General features: G+C 35.1%; 1 protein-coding gene across 6 annotated transcripts in view; it reads right to left on the bottom strand.

Annotated features, from left to right (window-relative positions):
* Window positions 1-8,271: 8,271 nt before the first annotated feature.
* The window catches only part of CEP152 (centrosomal protein 152), an 88,034-nt gene continuing 80,759 nt past the window's right edge, over window positions 8,272-15,546 (bottom strand). For all 6 annotated transcript variants that reach the window (XM_041745360.1, XM_041745361.1, XM_041745365.1 and 3 more), the window contains 3 exons: window positions 15,250-15,406; window positions 14,897-15,000; window positions 8,272-10,055 (listed from right to left, as the gene is read on the bottom strand). In XM_041745360.1, coding sequence (XP_041601294.1) covers window positions 9,022-10,055; window positions 14,897-15,000; window positions 15,250-15,406 — 1,295 coding nt within the window. In that variant the 3' untranslated portion in view covers window positions 8,272-9,021. The remainder of the gene's footprint in view (window positions 10,056-14,896; window positions 15,001-15,249; window positions 15,407-15,546) is intronic.

Here is a 15,546-nt window from a genome sequence, read left to right as displayed (position 1 = left end):
TACTGCTAGGAAATTTCTAAATGTCTTTTCTTTTCAGATGAACCATTACTGGTTGAATTTTAAAATTATAAAAGATGATCCTATTGTATTATACGTTTTTCGGTTGTGTTGGTAAATTCCTAGCTCCAAAATAGCCTGCCTCCACATAATGTCCTATTGTATAAATCTTCACTAAAGATTAAGACCTGGTTTTTTCCTACATCCTACCAAGAAAGCAGGTTAAACATTTCACATGTGGGGAAGCCTGCTGAACTCATTTTCCTTCTTGGGAGCATAGGGTGGAAGTGGAAGGAGAGGGAAAAAGAAAGCACTCTCTTTAAAATAAATTCCAGCTCATCTATAGGCCAAGTCAAATAAACACAGTATAGGGATTAGGGCTGTGGACACTCAAGTAAAAAAAAAAGTAAAAACAAAACAAAACAAAAACAAAAAACCTAGATCAAATCAGTTCCTTAGTTGTGGCAAATGGAAGATGTAAACAATCAGGCACTCTGGGTGAAAGGTATATGGCAATTCTCTGTGCTATATTTGCAACCTTTTTGTAAATCTAACACTATTTTAAGTGAAGTTTATTAGAAAGAAAGAAAGAAAGAAAGAAAGAAAGAAAGAAAGAAAGAAAGAAAGAAAGAAAAAAAGAAAGACCAACCGAGCTGGATGTGACTTCTGGCTCTTCCACATGTTAGCTGTGTTAACCTTGAGCAGATTTTTTAATCCCTCTAAGCCTGTTTCATTTATTCAAAAAGTGCCCCCATGGACCCTACTTCAAAAGACTACCATGAGGATTAAGTGAGCTACTGAAAAGCTTGCCACAAGGCTGAGCATGAAGTTAATGTGTGTGAAATAGGTGTCATCACTAATGTGCGCCCACCATAGGCCTGGGCATTGCGGTTTTCAATGGAAGGCAAAGTCAGTTAAAATCACCATGTCCTAGTTTCTTCCTGATTTTTCAATACTTATAGATGGGACAATCATCTTCACAATCACCCAGATTCTAAAATCACTTTTTGTGCCTCTCTTTCCCTTGATCTTATATTCAATCAGGCACCAAGTCCTGTTAAACCTACTGCTGTACCATTCCCAATCTTGTCACCTCTTCATTCCTACCACTTGCACCTGGGCTCTGGCCTGGATCCTGTCTAAACTGTGCCAGGACATCATCCTCCTGGCTTCCCTATTTCCTCTGTTCCTCAAAGGCCTCCTACAGCAGGGTCTCACTAATCTCTCCACATCATGCTACCTAACTTCTAGTAACTCTCCATTTTCTATGAACCAAACCTCTCATTCTTTGCTTTTGCATTCAAGGCCACCCATGATACTCAATTTACCTTTCCAGCTGTATTTTCCCAGTACTCCCCTTCATTCACTCTCAGATCTAGTTTGCCTGAATCATTAACTAGTTGTGAGCCATGTCTAAATCTTAATAACAGCAGCCACTGAAGCCCAGAGATGTTAAGAAAACAACCAAAGGCCACAGAGTCAAAAGCAAAGCAGATTTTCAGTAACTGATGGCATTGTAAATTAATACTCGGGGAGTACCCAACATCTGATAACATGTAGCAGTGATGGAAAAAAAAATAAAAGATAAGGCATTATAAAATAAGATATTTCTGAGGACTTAAAAAGTAAGGCACTACCTGTTCTGGATCCAAAAGCAGTACAGGTGGCCAGTCAGCATATCAAGTATTTAAAGTATACTACCTAAAGGGGATAAAGGAAAAACTGAAGGTTTTAAACTAGTAGCCCAGGTGGAGCTTCCTTACCCCAGGGTGATTGAGAACAACAATCATTGCCTGAGGCCACAGCTTATATAAAAACAATCCACCTAGAGAGCCTGGAGGACACAGACAGTTTTGCAGCCAGAACTTGAGCCAAGTTGCTGCTGGCTCAGTGACTAGATTTAAGATAGCCTAATGGATCAGAAACCACCTATATAAAGTCTGCTCTTGAAACGGGGACATAAGGGTCCAGGCAGAGGCAACCACAAAAAAAACTAAACAGGATGGAAGGAGAGAATTCAGAAAGAAGAAGAAGAAGAAAAAAGTCCACTTCACTATTACGCTGCAAGCTAAAATTCCATACACAGGGAAACGAATTCTATGAAAGCCAATTAAAGTAACAAACAATTAAAATAACAATTTGGATAAAAACTCATTCCCAAGTGACATCAATATTACTCTCGAAGTAACTTTAAGTATTTTTAAGTCTCTAAAAATATAAATAGAACCTACTTTTTAAAAATTACCAAACAAAGCAAGCAGAAATTATACAAAGAAAATACAGGTATAAACACATCAACTAGAAGTTCTGAAAGTGAAATTAAAAAAAAAACTCCATAAATGGAATAAACAAAGAATTAGCAAACTGGAAGCTAGCACCAAGGAATTCCATGAAGCAGCCGGCTAAAAATATCCAAAAGAACAATTAAAGGACACAAAGGATGAGGTTATGCTTAATAAGAGTTCCTGAAGTAGAGAATATAAGAAATGATGAAGCTATATTCAACTCCTTCAAATCTTTACCCAAATGTTACCAGCTATGTGATCTACCCCCACTATTCCATTTAAATTTGTGACCACCTCTCTCCTATCACTCCTTCCCCTTACTTGACCTTATTTTTCTCCATAGCACTTAACCAGCTTCTAACATACTACAAAAATTATGTTTACGGTCTCCCCTGACTAGAATGTGAGTGCTGTGATGATAGAAACTCATCACTTTTAAGTGCTTTATCCCCCAGAACATTAAAAAGCAATTGTTACACATCATAAATATTTAGTGAATGAAAATTAATGGCTGAGTAACTCTGGGCCATAAGTTTTCTTTCACTATGGAAGAAAAGCAGTGCGTCCTCAGTTAGAAAGTAGAGAGCAAAAATCTAAAAAAAAAAGCTATAACAGATTATTGTGATAATTAGAGCAATCTTGAATATAGACTATGCATATGTTTATCAATATACTATTTTCTAAAAATGACAATTGTATTTATGTAGAATGTCTTTGTTCTTAAGAGATGCACGTTGGAATATTTAAGGATGAATTGCCATGCTGTCTGCAACTAACTTTCATAGTTAAGAGAAAAAATGTATATATTACATATATGCGGGTGTGTATTTACAAATAAATATAGAGCAAATATAGGAATTTAGCAATTGGTAAATCTAAATGAAGAGTATACAGGTGTTTATTTCTACAGATTAAGAAGTTTTTCAAGATAATTATCAAGATAAAGGAAAAATGAGTACATAAAGAAGAGTTTAGGAGAATACATAAAAATAAGAGAACTTCTGGCAGAATAAGACACCGGCTATAACAGTAGGGGGGAAAAAAGTCAAAAACCCACCATAATTCAGGGGTCTGGAGATAAACCAAAGGGAAATAGCAACTTGAAAAGGGGAGCCTGAGGCATTCTTACCTGGGGCTATTTCCATTCTCTCCAGCTTGATGAGCAGGATGGTAGTGAAAACTAAGAGCTTCTCCCTCCAGCGTGGAAGGCAGGAAGCCCACACTCAGCAGTTTTGTTAGTCAAAATAGAAAGCTGTTAGAGGGGCAAAACAAAGTGTATAGTTCTGCTTGCCAGAGATTGTGGTCCCATTTGAGACAAGAATCCAGCAGACTAGTGAAAAAATTGGCAAGAAGACTGCAATGAGGGGTTCAATATGCTCTCTGCACATCTGTGCCTGAGTGGCTGCATGATATAGGGAAGACTTAGAGGGCCCAAGCTCACCACATATCCCTGGGCTGACAAAGAGGATGTACACATGTGCACAAAAGATCTGGAAAGGCTCAGGGAAATAAAAGTGGAGGCAGACAAAAAATTGTCTGAACTTGGACTGCATATCTCCACACACCCAAGGGTATTATCAGCAGAGGGTAGAAGAGCTACTTATTCAAGATTTTTGAGTACAGTCTGACTAATCTTTGGATGACTATATATATATATATATATATATATGCAAGGGCATCCTCTAAAAGCCAGCTTAAAAACTAAAAACACAAGCTAAAATAACTGAGCAGAGAAATCAGCAGAAGGAGAGAGATTTTTCAGATTAAGTCCAGGCAAATTACAAAACAAACAAATTAATAACGATTATAACAAAAGCCTTGCTGAAACACTCGGGGAAAAAATGCCAAATTCAAAGTTGCTATAATGTTACACAATATCTCCAGTTTTCAGTAAATTTATGAAGCATATAAAGAAATAGTAAAGTGTGACCCATACTCAAGAAAAAAACTATCAAGAGAAACTATGTGCTTAGATGTTGAATTTAATAAACAAAGACTACAACTCACAGAAGAACAGATACTACACAATAATACATATATGAGGTGTCTCAAACAGCCAAACTCATAGAAACAGAATAGAATAGTAACTGACAGGAGGAAGAAATGGAGAGTTGCTGTGGGTATAAAATTTTACTTATGCAAGATGATTAAGTTCTAGAGATCTGCTGTACAACACTATGCCTATAGTTAACAATACTGTATTGTGCAATTTAAAAACGATTAAGAGAATAGATCTCATATTAGTGTTCATAATACAATAAAAAAGGACTATAATGCAGCCATTATAAATTTGTTTAAAAATTTAAAGGAAACAATGATTAAGAGGAAATAGGACAATGAATCAACAAGGAATCTCAAAAAACAGCAATTATTAAAAATCCATTAAAATTCTAGAGTCAAACACAGTAACTGGAAATTCCTAGACAGGCTCAATAACAGAATTTAGATGGTGTTAGAATCAGCAAAGTTGTAGATGAAAGAAATACGTACAGAACCTTAAAACCTGTGGCACAGCAGCAAATATATCAATATACATATAAGCCCCAGAAAGGGACAGAAAAAAATAATGGAAAGAATAATGGCCAAAAAGCCTCCTAATTTGATAAAAATATTAATCTACAAATCCCTACATCTCAAGAGATCCCAAGTAGGATAAACACAAACAAATGCACACCTAGACACACTATGCTCAAACTGTTGAAAGCCAGAGAAAAAATTTTAAAAGCAGTAGGAGAAAAACAATCACAAATAGGAAAACAATATGATTAACAGCTAACTTCTTATCAAAAACAATGGTGGCCATAAGGCAGTGCAAGGACACATTCAAAGTGCTGGGGGTGGAGTGGTAGGAACCAAAAATTCTAAATCCATCAAACTCTATCCTTCAAAAATTATTAATTTGAAGTATATTCCTAAAAAAGACAAAGAATTTGTGGCTGGCATAGTTACCTTATGTGGAATGATAAAAAAAAAAAAAAACAACAACATAAAAATTTTAAAAAATTAAAAAGTCCTTTAGATGAAAGGAAATGAAAATAGACTCAGTAACATGAGTCCAGGGGGAAATATGAGAAGCAGAGCAATAATAAACATTTTTAAATGTATACATGTTCCCTTATACATATCCTCTTTTCTTAAATTCTTTAGGAGACATTGTATAAAACAATAATTATAACAGTATTGTGTGTAGTGTGTGTGTGTGTATATATACATAATAAAACATACATGTAATATAAATGACAATAGCACAAAGGAAGGAGAAGGAAATAAAGCTATGCTGGAACAAAGTTGCTACACTATACCAGAAGTTAGTTAATATTAATCTAAAGTAGTCTGCAATAAGTTAAGATGCCTAATGAAATACCTAGAGCCACTCAGAAAATGACTTAAAAATAGTAAAAACCTAAAATAAAAATGGTACCCTAATAAACATGTTTAAAACACAAAAAGGGTAAAGGAATAACCCGATAATAAAAAGACATAAGATATAGAGAAAGCAAATAGCAAAATGGCAGATGTAAATCCAACCATAATTTTATTAAATTTTATGGACCAAAAACTCCAATCCAAGAGCAAAGCTGTGCTGTGTGGGAAAATAAACAAAGAAAACAAAAACTAAGATCCAACAATGTGACGACTGCCAGAAACCCACTTCAAATTAAAAGACACAGGTAAGTTAAAAGAACAGAAAAACATATGTCACATAAAGTTATAATAAGAGTGTTGAAATGGCTGTATTAATAAAGGACAAACTGGACTTTAAGACAAGAAATATCACTTGAAACACAGTGAGACATTTTATAATAATAAAAAGGTCAATACATCAGAAAGACATAACAAATATAAAGGTATGTATGCCTAAAAACAGAGTCCCAAAATACATGAAGTAAAAACTGACAGAATTGAAAGGAAAAATAGACAATTTAACAATTATGGTTGAAAGTGACAATGTTCTACTCTTAATACAGAACAGACCAAAAAAGTCAGCAAGACTATAGCAGACTTGAGTAACACTGTCACCAAATTGACCTGACATTTTCTAATTCTCCATCAAATAAGAGAAGAATATGCATTCTTGTCAGATGCATGTGAAACATTCTCCAGTATAGACCATATGCTAGACCATAAAACAAGTCTCAAGAAATTTGAAAGGGTTCAAATCATTCAAACTTTATTCTCCGACAAATAAAAACAAACAAAGAAATTCAGAAAATATCCAATACTTGGGAGGATGAAGTGACATATTCCTAAATAATCCATGGTTATAACCAAAAGAAATCATAAGAGAAATTAGGCAATATTTTAATTAAATGAAAATAAAAATACAACATATAAAAATTTATGAGGTATAGCTTATTCAGCGCTAAGAGGAAAATTCGGAAGTTTAAATATACTAGAAAAGAAAGGTTTCATATCAATAATCGAAGCTTCTACTTTAAGAATAGACAAAGAATAGCAAATTAAATCTAAAGCAAGCAGAAGGAAAGAAACAATGAAATAGGAAACAAAAACAAAAAAGAAAATCAAAGAAATCGAAGTTCTTTGCGAAAAATAATCAACAAAACCGGTAAAACTTCGATTAGGCTAAGAAAAAACAAGAGATGACACAGAATACCAAAATCAGAGATGAAATAAGGGACATAAATAACCACCCAAATTAAAAGGGCTATAAAAGAACTAATCTTACACAAATACTTTCAGAAAATAGAAGCCAGGGAACTGTCCAACTCATTGAGACCAGTATCCCTTGTGAGCATTCACATGCAAATCCTCAACATACTAGCAAGTAAAACCCAGCAACACATAAAAAAGATAAGCACAATGATGAAGTTGGATTTATGTGACCATGACATCTATGAGGCTCCAACTTCCTTTCTGTTCTGACATCACCCTCCAAACTGATGTAAATTGCTGGTAGTTTGTGCAATCTCTTCATTTATACATGAATCAATATAAACCTTCCTTGGTGGTTGTTGTGTAGAGTGTACAAAATAAAGTAACTTAATCTTACTGAAATTATGGACATTAAAAAATATTGAGAATACCATAAAAGCAGCAGAGACCAAGAAGATATCCAACTTCAACCTTGATGTTGAGGGTGGAGATACCTGACAAAGATTTAAAACAAAGATGAAAAAGAAGGTGAGCAATGAGCTAGATTTTCAGTTCAGTTATAACCAGAGTTTAAATCAACCAATCACCAACCAGATCCATGAGAAACATGGATGGTTTAGGGGTTTGCCTAGAATGAGAAATGACACCCTAACTGTTGGAAAAGGAGCATTGTGTCTCCAGGAATACAAGAAGGACTTATATTCCTGCTCATTTCAACCCAAATTCTGAAATCCAGGTCTAAATTTTAAGATTATCTATATCAGGTCACCAATTTCCAACTTCTCAAAGGTTCACTTCTAGGTTCTTGCTTTTAGAGATGGTTATCAGCAGGATGATGATGCACCTTGCCAACCATCCAACCACAACCCAACTTAGCCTGGTAAAAAATACACCCAATCAATCCATAAATACAGTCCATAACACAATTGAGGGTAAGAGATATGAAGGAAAGCTATAATAAACGTTTTAAAAGCATTTGTACTCACCAAAAACTTTCATATCCATGTCTAGGAAGCTGAAAAAAAATTCATCTAGAAACAATATTTAGGTGGACATTCATTTCTGCACGGTTTAGAATTATAAGCTTCTCCCCAAAGCATTAGTAAGTTAGCCAGTTTGGCACTATAAATGAACATAAAAATCTAATAGTTTAAAATTTTTGCTATATGAGGTTTTATTATTTCAAATTTTTAAAAAGATTTTATTTATTTATTTGATAGAGAGCACACAAGCAGGGGGAGCTGCAGGGAGAGGGAGAGGGAGAGACAGAGGGAAAGGGAGAGGAAAAAGCAGGTCCTCTTCTGATAAGCAGAGAGCCTGATGCAGGGCTCAATACCAGGACCCTAAGATAGCGACCCAAGCTGAAGGCAGACACTTAACTAACTGAGCCACCTAGACACCCTTATTATTTCAATTTTTAAAAAGTAGTATTTCAGATGAAAAAAAGACTGTGTAAAACCACAAAAGACAAAGTCTCTATCACATGAGATTTGAAATAATGCAAATGTCAATTTTAAAAATTCAGATTAATATTTTAAATAATGAAACCAGGACACAACTATGAATTTTGTGGCAATCCTTGCAATACTTCTTTTCCGCTGATTGAGAGCAAGGATCCAAAGTCTGAGTAGATATTTCCTGGAAAAGTACGTCAAGTAAATCTACAACCTCAAAACATGACTAATTTCAAATATTGAATTTGGCTGATCATAAATACAAATCATCAAGATTTATATTTTATTCTGGATGAATTTCAAACATATCAATATAACACTTCTATATTATGAATTACAAAAGAATTCATAACTATTCAATAGACCATATGCAAGTTTATTTAAATAATTTAACATTGCACAGAAAGCTAATTTATAAGTATAAAAATAGATGGTTTAGCAACCAGATATAAAGCACCACACAGAAGCAGATTACATATACAACACCAGGCCTTTGGAAGATTAAGGCAACATTAATATCTCATATAATTTTATGAGAACACTTTACTCATATGATAGATGTTATTAAGCATCTCAAAATAGACAGAGCCCACCATTTTTTCAGTATGAAGTCTTCCCTTCCAGTTTTCTTGTCAATATATTAATGATTCTTCTTAAATACTGTACAACAATTAGTCTAGATTGACAAATGGGCTATCAAAGCCACTGTCTTGTTGGCTAGGTAGAGGAGCAATTAATTTTCTCGAAGGCTGCTGACATACAGATGATGGTACTGCACTGCTCAGTTTTTTGAAATCTGACTTTAATTTATCAGCCTTATGGTGATGTAGGTGTCTAAGAGTCACAGTGATCTCTGGCTGGGAACAAAAGGTTTCTTCTGACAGGTCTGAAGTGTGACCACTCTGACATTTCATTGGTTGACAAATCACATTATTTTTCTCTGTATCTGAAAGACAACTGGCTGCGGAAAACTGTTTGAAATTAACAACTTCAGCAGGTATATCCAGAGTTTCTTGTGGTCTACCGTGTAAGAATGACACTTCGTGACTGTTGCAAGGTAAAGTGGCACTGCTGGAATGCCAGCCTATGGAGTCATCAAGGTCCCCTCCATCCTTCACTGGAGTTTCCCGAACACTCAAACTTTGACTTTTCTCAGATGCAGCATTTTCACTTTCCATTAGTGGATTACACTTATAGACTTTTAAACCACGTCTTTCATTAGGACCTTGAAAGGTTGTATGTGTGGATCCAGATTCAGAAAGATTAGGGGTATATCTAGGGGAGGGTTTATTTCCAAAGGATCCAAGAAAGGAGTATCCAGTTGAATGCTGAAGTGATTCAGAGCTAGTATCACGGAGGTCTTTCTTCTTGTGCAAACCAAAGCCTTTTTCACCTTCACAAGGAACAAACTCAGGAGAAAAATTTTTTGGCAACGTGTCTGGCTGTCTGTAATTGTTATCTCCAAACTGGAAGTCTGAGTGTGACCCTTTGGAACCCATGTGCTTTATGTCCCCATGCTCTGTGTCCTCTAACCGTCTTCGTAAGTTACAAGCAGCCCTTCTCTTCGGAACTTGGTCACACATACTTCTAGGAACAGTTTGTATACTGTTTGATTTGCTTTCTGTATGACGTGGTGTATTCTGATTCACATCATTTCTTTTTGACTTTTCAACTCCAGTCAGCATCTCTGAAGTCACAGGTAATACTATTATACACAAGGGAACACAAAATTAGGGGAAAACAAAATTAGGAGAAATTTAACATTAAAAGATGAGGGGAAAAATTATGATTTTATGTATTTCCAAAGAATGCATATGTTTTAATCATTCTCAAAGAAAATACACTAATGCTGGACATTTTAAAATATGATCTTACATATTCCACTAAATAAAGTTAGGCAATTTTGTTACTGAAATCTGACATTATTGTTATGCATCTGATCTATTATTTTCTGCAACAGATATAGCATTTCAAGAGCTAACTGTAATGTTTCCAATTCTGCTCTGATGAAGAAAATTTGCTAGAAGAACCCCAACACCCAACGCCTACATAAGCACACCTACACACACACACACACTCACACAGAGTAAAAGCTAAAACAGAGTTTCTGATTTAAGCTACGATTTAAGCTACCTAAGACACTAAATCTAATCAGAGGCAAAGCAGCCACACAGCAAATATCAGAGGCAGCATCTCTCTGAGTAGTGTATCTTAGACCCTGGATCATGAAAAGGGTTTGCATTTACTAGGCACATTTGCACAGCTGCCCCAAATCTTTTATACACAAGGTTTACACCACCATTCTCAAATTTATACAAATAATCTCTGTGCTTTTTTGAAGAATGTCTACTAGTATCAGACTTGTGGATTCCTGAACAATCTCTGCTTCAAGCTTTCTAGAAGTTCAAAAGCCCCATTTCCCCACAGATACGTTCAAAATCCCCCAGTGTGACTGGAAATGTATCACATTTTTTACACATTTCCATCAGCTTTTGCTTTATATATTCTAAACTTATTTTATTATAAACAGAACCCATTTATAGGTTTTTAGGAGTCTTCTTTACCATTATCAACTTCACTTTAATCCCTTCAGATGCTAAGTATAATTTGCTTAATACTGTATTCATCTAATATCAACACTGCATTGCTTCGTATATTATTCTTAATTCCTTCATTTTGAATTTTTGATGTTCTCATAGAAATAACATGTCTGGATTTTTAAAAAATTAAAATTATGGTCTTTTAAAAAGTGAGTTTAACCTATTTATGTTTAGCATGATTGCTGGTATTTGATCCTACAATAATTTTCTATTTACCCATGCTTTCTAGTTGTATTTTTCCTCTTTCATGATTCTGCTAGATTGAAAACCTTTTCTTACAAGTTTTTCGCCCTACTAGCTTGAGAGTTATATATTCTATTTCTCTACAGACTAGGCTTAAGTCTTAGTACACATACTTAAACTTGCATTTTTCTAGCAATGGCTAGAGTTATCAGTAACTGTATCTTTTCCTTGAAAAAGCAAACCTTTTAGCATATTTGTTAAATTTCCTCTACAATATGTTCTTATATCATTTTGAGAATACTATAATTTTCTAATATTCTCAGGTCCTTTTGTTTGTTCTGTTGTTTCCATAGGTATAAGTTCTGTTGGGTTTTTTTTTTGGCTTGTCTTACTTTGAGTTTGGTACCTTTTACCATGGTGCTGGCTTTCTACAGATACTTGGTGATTTTTAGTTGAATGCTTATCTTCTAGATGTTCTGAGTATGGCATTAGCTTGTTTAAAAAAGTTGAGGGCAGCCCAGGTGGCTCAGCGGTTTAGTGCAACCTTTGGCCTAGGGCATGGTACTGGAGTCCCGGGATCGAGTCCCATGTCGGGCTCCCTGCATGCAGCCTGCTTCTCCCTCTGCCTGTGTCTCTGCCTCTCTCTCTATGTCTCGAATGAATGAATGAATGAATGAGTAAATAAATATATAAATAAAATCTTAAAAAAAAAAAGTTGAGAATGTAGTGAAAGGAACAAGCTGAAGGGCAGAAAAACCTAATAGCTGGTACTCTGAGCATGTAGGGTCTAAGTTCCTCCTTGGTGTGACCAGCAATCTAGAGCCTTTCCCTTTCTAAGACTCTTTGTTCCGGTTGCTCTTACTCCAACCCAGTGTTAAGGGGAAGGGAAGGGAAAGGAGAAGGACTTATAAAAAGGGTGACCCCACCTAGTTACTGTGCTCTAGAACACCAACTATTTATCTCACTGGTATCCCCTAGGCTTACAACTTTCCCTGCCACATCCTGTCTTCACACATGGAACAGTCTTGATTCTTCTACTTTTAACTGTCATTTTCTGGCAGTTTCGAACTGAGGTTTCCATGTTTCATGTGTCTGCTGGCCACTTGCATGACTTGTTTGGAGAATTGTCTGTTCATTTCTTCTATCTTTTGATTTTTAATTTTTGTTTTTTGGGTGCTAAGTTGAAGTTCTTGATATATATTTTGGATATTAACTCCTTATATATATCGTTTGCAAATATGCTCTACCATTCAGGAATTTGCCTTTCTGTTTTGTCAATTGTTTCCTTCACTATGCAGAAACTTATTTTGCCGTAGTCTCAACAGTTTGTTTTTGTTTTCCTTGGCTAAGAAGACATACTCAGAAAAAAGCTGCTAAGGCCAATGTTCAAGAGATCACTGCCTATGTTTTCTTTTAGGAGTTTTATGGTTTGATGTCTTACACTTAGGTCTTTAATATATTTTGAGTATATTTTTGTGTATGGTTTAACAAAGTGATACAGTTCATTCTTTGGCACGTAGCTGTGCAGTTTTCCCATCATTAAAGAGACTGTTTTCTTCCCATTGTTTACCCTTGCCTCCTTTGTCGTAGATTAATTGACCATATAATCATGAGTTTATTTCTGGACTTCCTATCCTGTTCTACTTATCTATGTGTCTACTATTGTGCCAGCACCACAGTTTGATTACTACAATTTGTAGTTTAGGTTGAAATCTGGAATTGTGATACCTCCAATTTTGTTCTTCGTTCTCAAGATTGTTTCTGCTATTCAAGGTCTTTAGTGGTTCCATACAAATTCTAGAGTTGTTTTATTTCTGTGAAAAATACTATTAACACTTTGATTGGGATTGCACTCAATCTGTAGATTGCTTTGGGTAGTATGGGCATTTTAACAATATTACTTCTTCCAATCCATGAGCATGGTATGTCCTCCCATTTGTTTACACCATATTCAATTTCTTTCATCAAGGTCCTAAAGTCTTCAGAGTATAGGTCTTTCACTTCCTTCATTAAATTTATTCTTAGGTATTTCATTCTATTTGATGAAATTATAAATGGGATCATTTTATTTCTCTTTCTGATACTTTGTTATTAGCACATACAAACACAGCAAATTTCTGTATGTTCATTTTATTTATTTATTTTTTATTTTTTATTTTTTTTAGAATTTTATTTTATTTTATTTATGATAGTCACACAGAGAGAGAGAGAGAGAGAGGCAGAGACACAGGCAGAGGGAGGAGAAGCAGGCTCCATGCACCGGGAGCCCGACGTGGGATTCGATCCCGGGTCTCCAGGATCGCGCCCTGGGCCAAAGGAAGGCGCCAAACTGCTGCGCCACCTAGGGATCCCCTGTATGTTAATTTTATACCCTACAACACTACTGAATTCATTTATTTTAGTCATTTTTAGGTGTTGTCTTTAGGGTCTTTTATTTATAGTATCATGTTATCTGCAAAAAAGTGACAGTTTTGCTCCTTTCTTACCAATTTGGATTTTTCTTATCTGACTGCTATGACTAGGACTTCCAGTACTATGTTGAATAAAAGTGGTAAGAGTAGACATCTTTGTCTTGTTTTTGATTGTAAAGGAAAAGCTTTTAGTTTTTCCTCATTATGATGTCAGCTGTGGGTTTATTATATATGGCCTATACTATACTGAAGTATAATTCCTCTAAACCTACTTTGTTGAGAGTTTTTATCGTAAACTGATGTTGAGTTTTATCAATAGCTTTTTCTATATCTATTGTGATGATCATATGGTTTGTGGACTTAATTTTGTTAATGTAGTGTATCATATAGATTGATTTGTGGATAATGGACCATCCTTACATGTGCAGAATAAATCCCACTTGATTATGGTGAATGATCCTTTTCAGGTAACTACTGAATTTAGTTTGCTAATATTTTTTCAAGGATTTTACACCTGTATTTGTCAGAGATTTGGCTTCTAATTTTATTTTTTTATAGTATCTTTTCCTGGGTTGGTATCAGGGTAATGCTGGCCTCATAGAAATGAATTTAGAAGTTTTACTTCCTCTTGTATTTTTTGGAGTAGTTTGAGGAGGATAGGCATTAAGTGTTTGGTAGCATTCACCTTTGAATCCTTCTGGCTCTCAACTTGTGTTTGTTGAAGTTTTTGTAATTACAGATTCAATTTCAATTCTAATAACTGGTCTGTTCAGATTTTCTATTGCCTTCTGATTCAGTCTCAGAAGACCCTATATTTTGAGAAATGTATTCCTTTCCTCTAGGTTGTCAATTTTTTGACATATAATTTTTTGTAGCAGTCTCTCTTACAATCCTCTGTATTTTAGTTGCTACTTCTCTTTCATTTCTAATTTTATTTATTTGAGTTCTATCTTTTTTTCTTGAAGAGTCTGGCTAAAGGCTTATCAATTTTATCTTTTTAAAAAACCAGCTCTTGCTTTTGTTGATCTTTCCTACTATTTTTTTTAAATCTCTATTTCATTTATTTCTGCTCTGATCTTTAGCATTCCCTCTCTTCTACTAACTTGTTTAAAATGTTTTCCGTCATTTCTAGGAATGGAAACAACTATAGGGAGCTGATGGGTATGCTCAGTCTGCCTACTTGAACTGAAAACTCTATACTCTTTTTTGGAAGTTTCTAGCATAAGTATAACACAGGCACAACTTTATAAATTCTCACTCCTTACATTCCTTGTTCTTCTTCATACTAAAAATATTAAATATTTAAAAGAGAAGGGAGGAAAAAACTCTTCAAGTGACTCATTTTGACATACCTGACTGTGGAGTTTTGCTCTGGGATTTATTAGAAATTGGTGTTTCCAGCAATTTTGCCATTGTAGCAAGTTTGCTAGCAGCATTCATAATCTTTTTCTCAGCCCTGTGGGGAATTCCAGAATATTAAATTAATAATAGTTTAAAGGAAAAAATGAGTTTCCTTAGCCCCAGGATTTCTGTTTTCCTATTAGTCCTGCCAATATTTGGGGTAATACAGACATAAGCCTCTCTTAACCCCTAATGGATGATCATGTAGAAATAGTTAATTTTGTGGTTCAGGAAAATGTTTAGAAAATGACAACATGCTGTCCTGGTAGTTTCAGGACACATTGTTTGTTTAGATTGAACTTACCCTTCCTGTTTTCCATCATCCTGTAAAATCTGTTGGAGGCAAGTCAAGTAATATTTGCGCATCTTTCGGGCGGTTTCTTGACGTTCTCGCAACACCTCTGCTTTTACCATTTCTGCAGCTCTTTCCTTACTCTCTTGAATATAACGAAGCATATCACCTAGTTGCAAGGTGAGGGAGGGAGTTGGTGGGGAGGAACCCAAAAAAATGCACATTTACTAGCAGTTTTTCAAAAACAGGGGAGGCAGACTTCAGATCAATTTTCTGGGAGGTGAAGTAACCAGAGATATAAACATTGTA

Source organism: Vulpes lagopus, chromosome 2 (genome assembly GCF_018345385.1).
Source record: "Vulpes lagopus strain Blue_001 chromosome 2, ASM1834538v1, whole genome shotgun sequence".
NCBI classification, from domain to species: Eukaryota; Metazoa; Chordata; class Mammalia; order Carnivora; family Canidae; genus Vulpes; species Vulpes lagopus.
The sequence above is the reverse complement of the archived record's forward strand: the minus strand, read 5'-3'. Positions and strand labels throughout refer to the sequence as shown.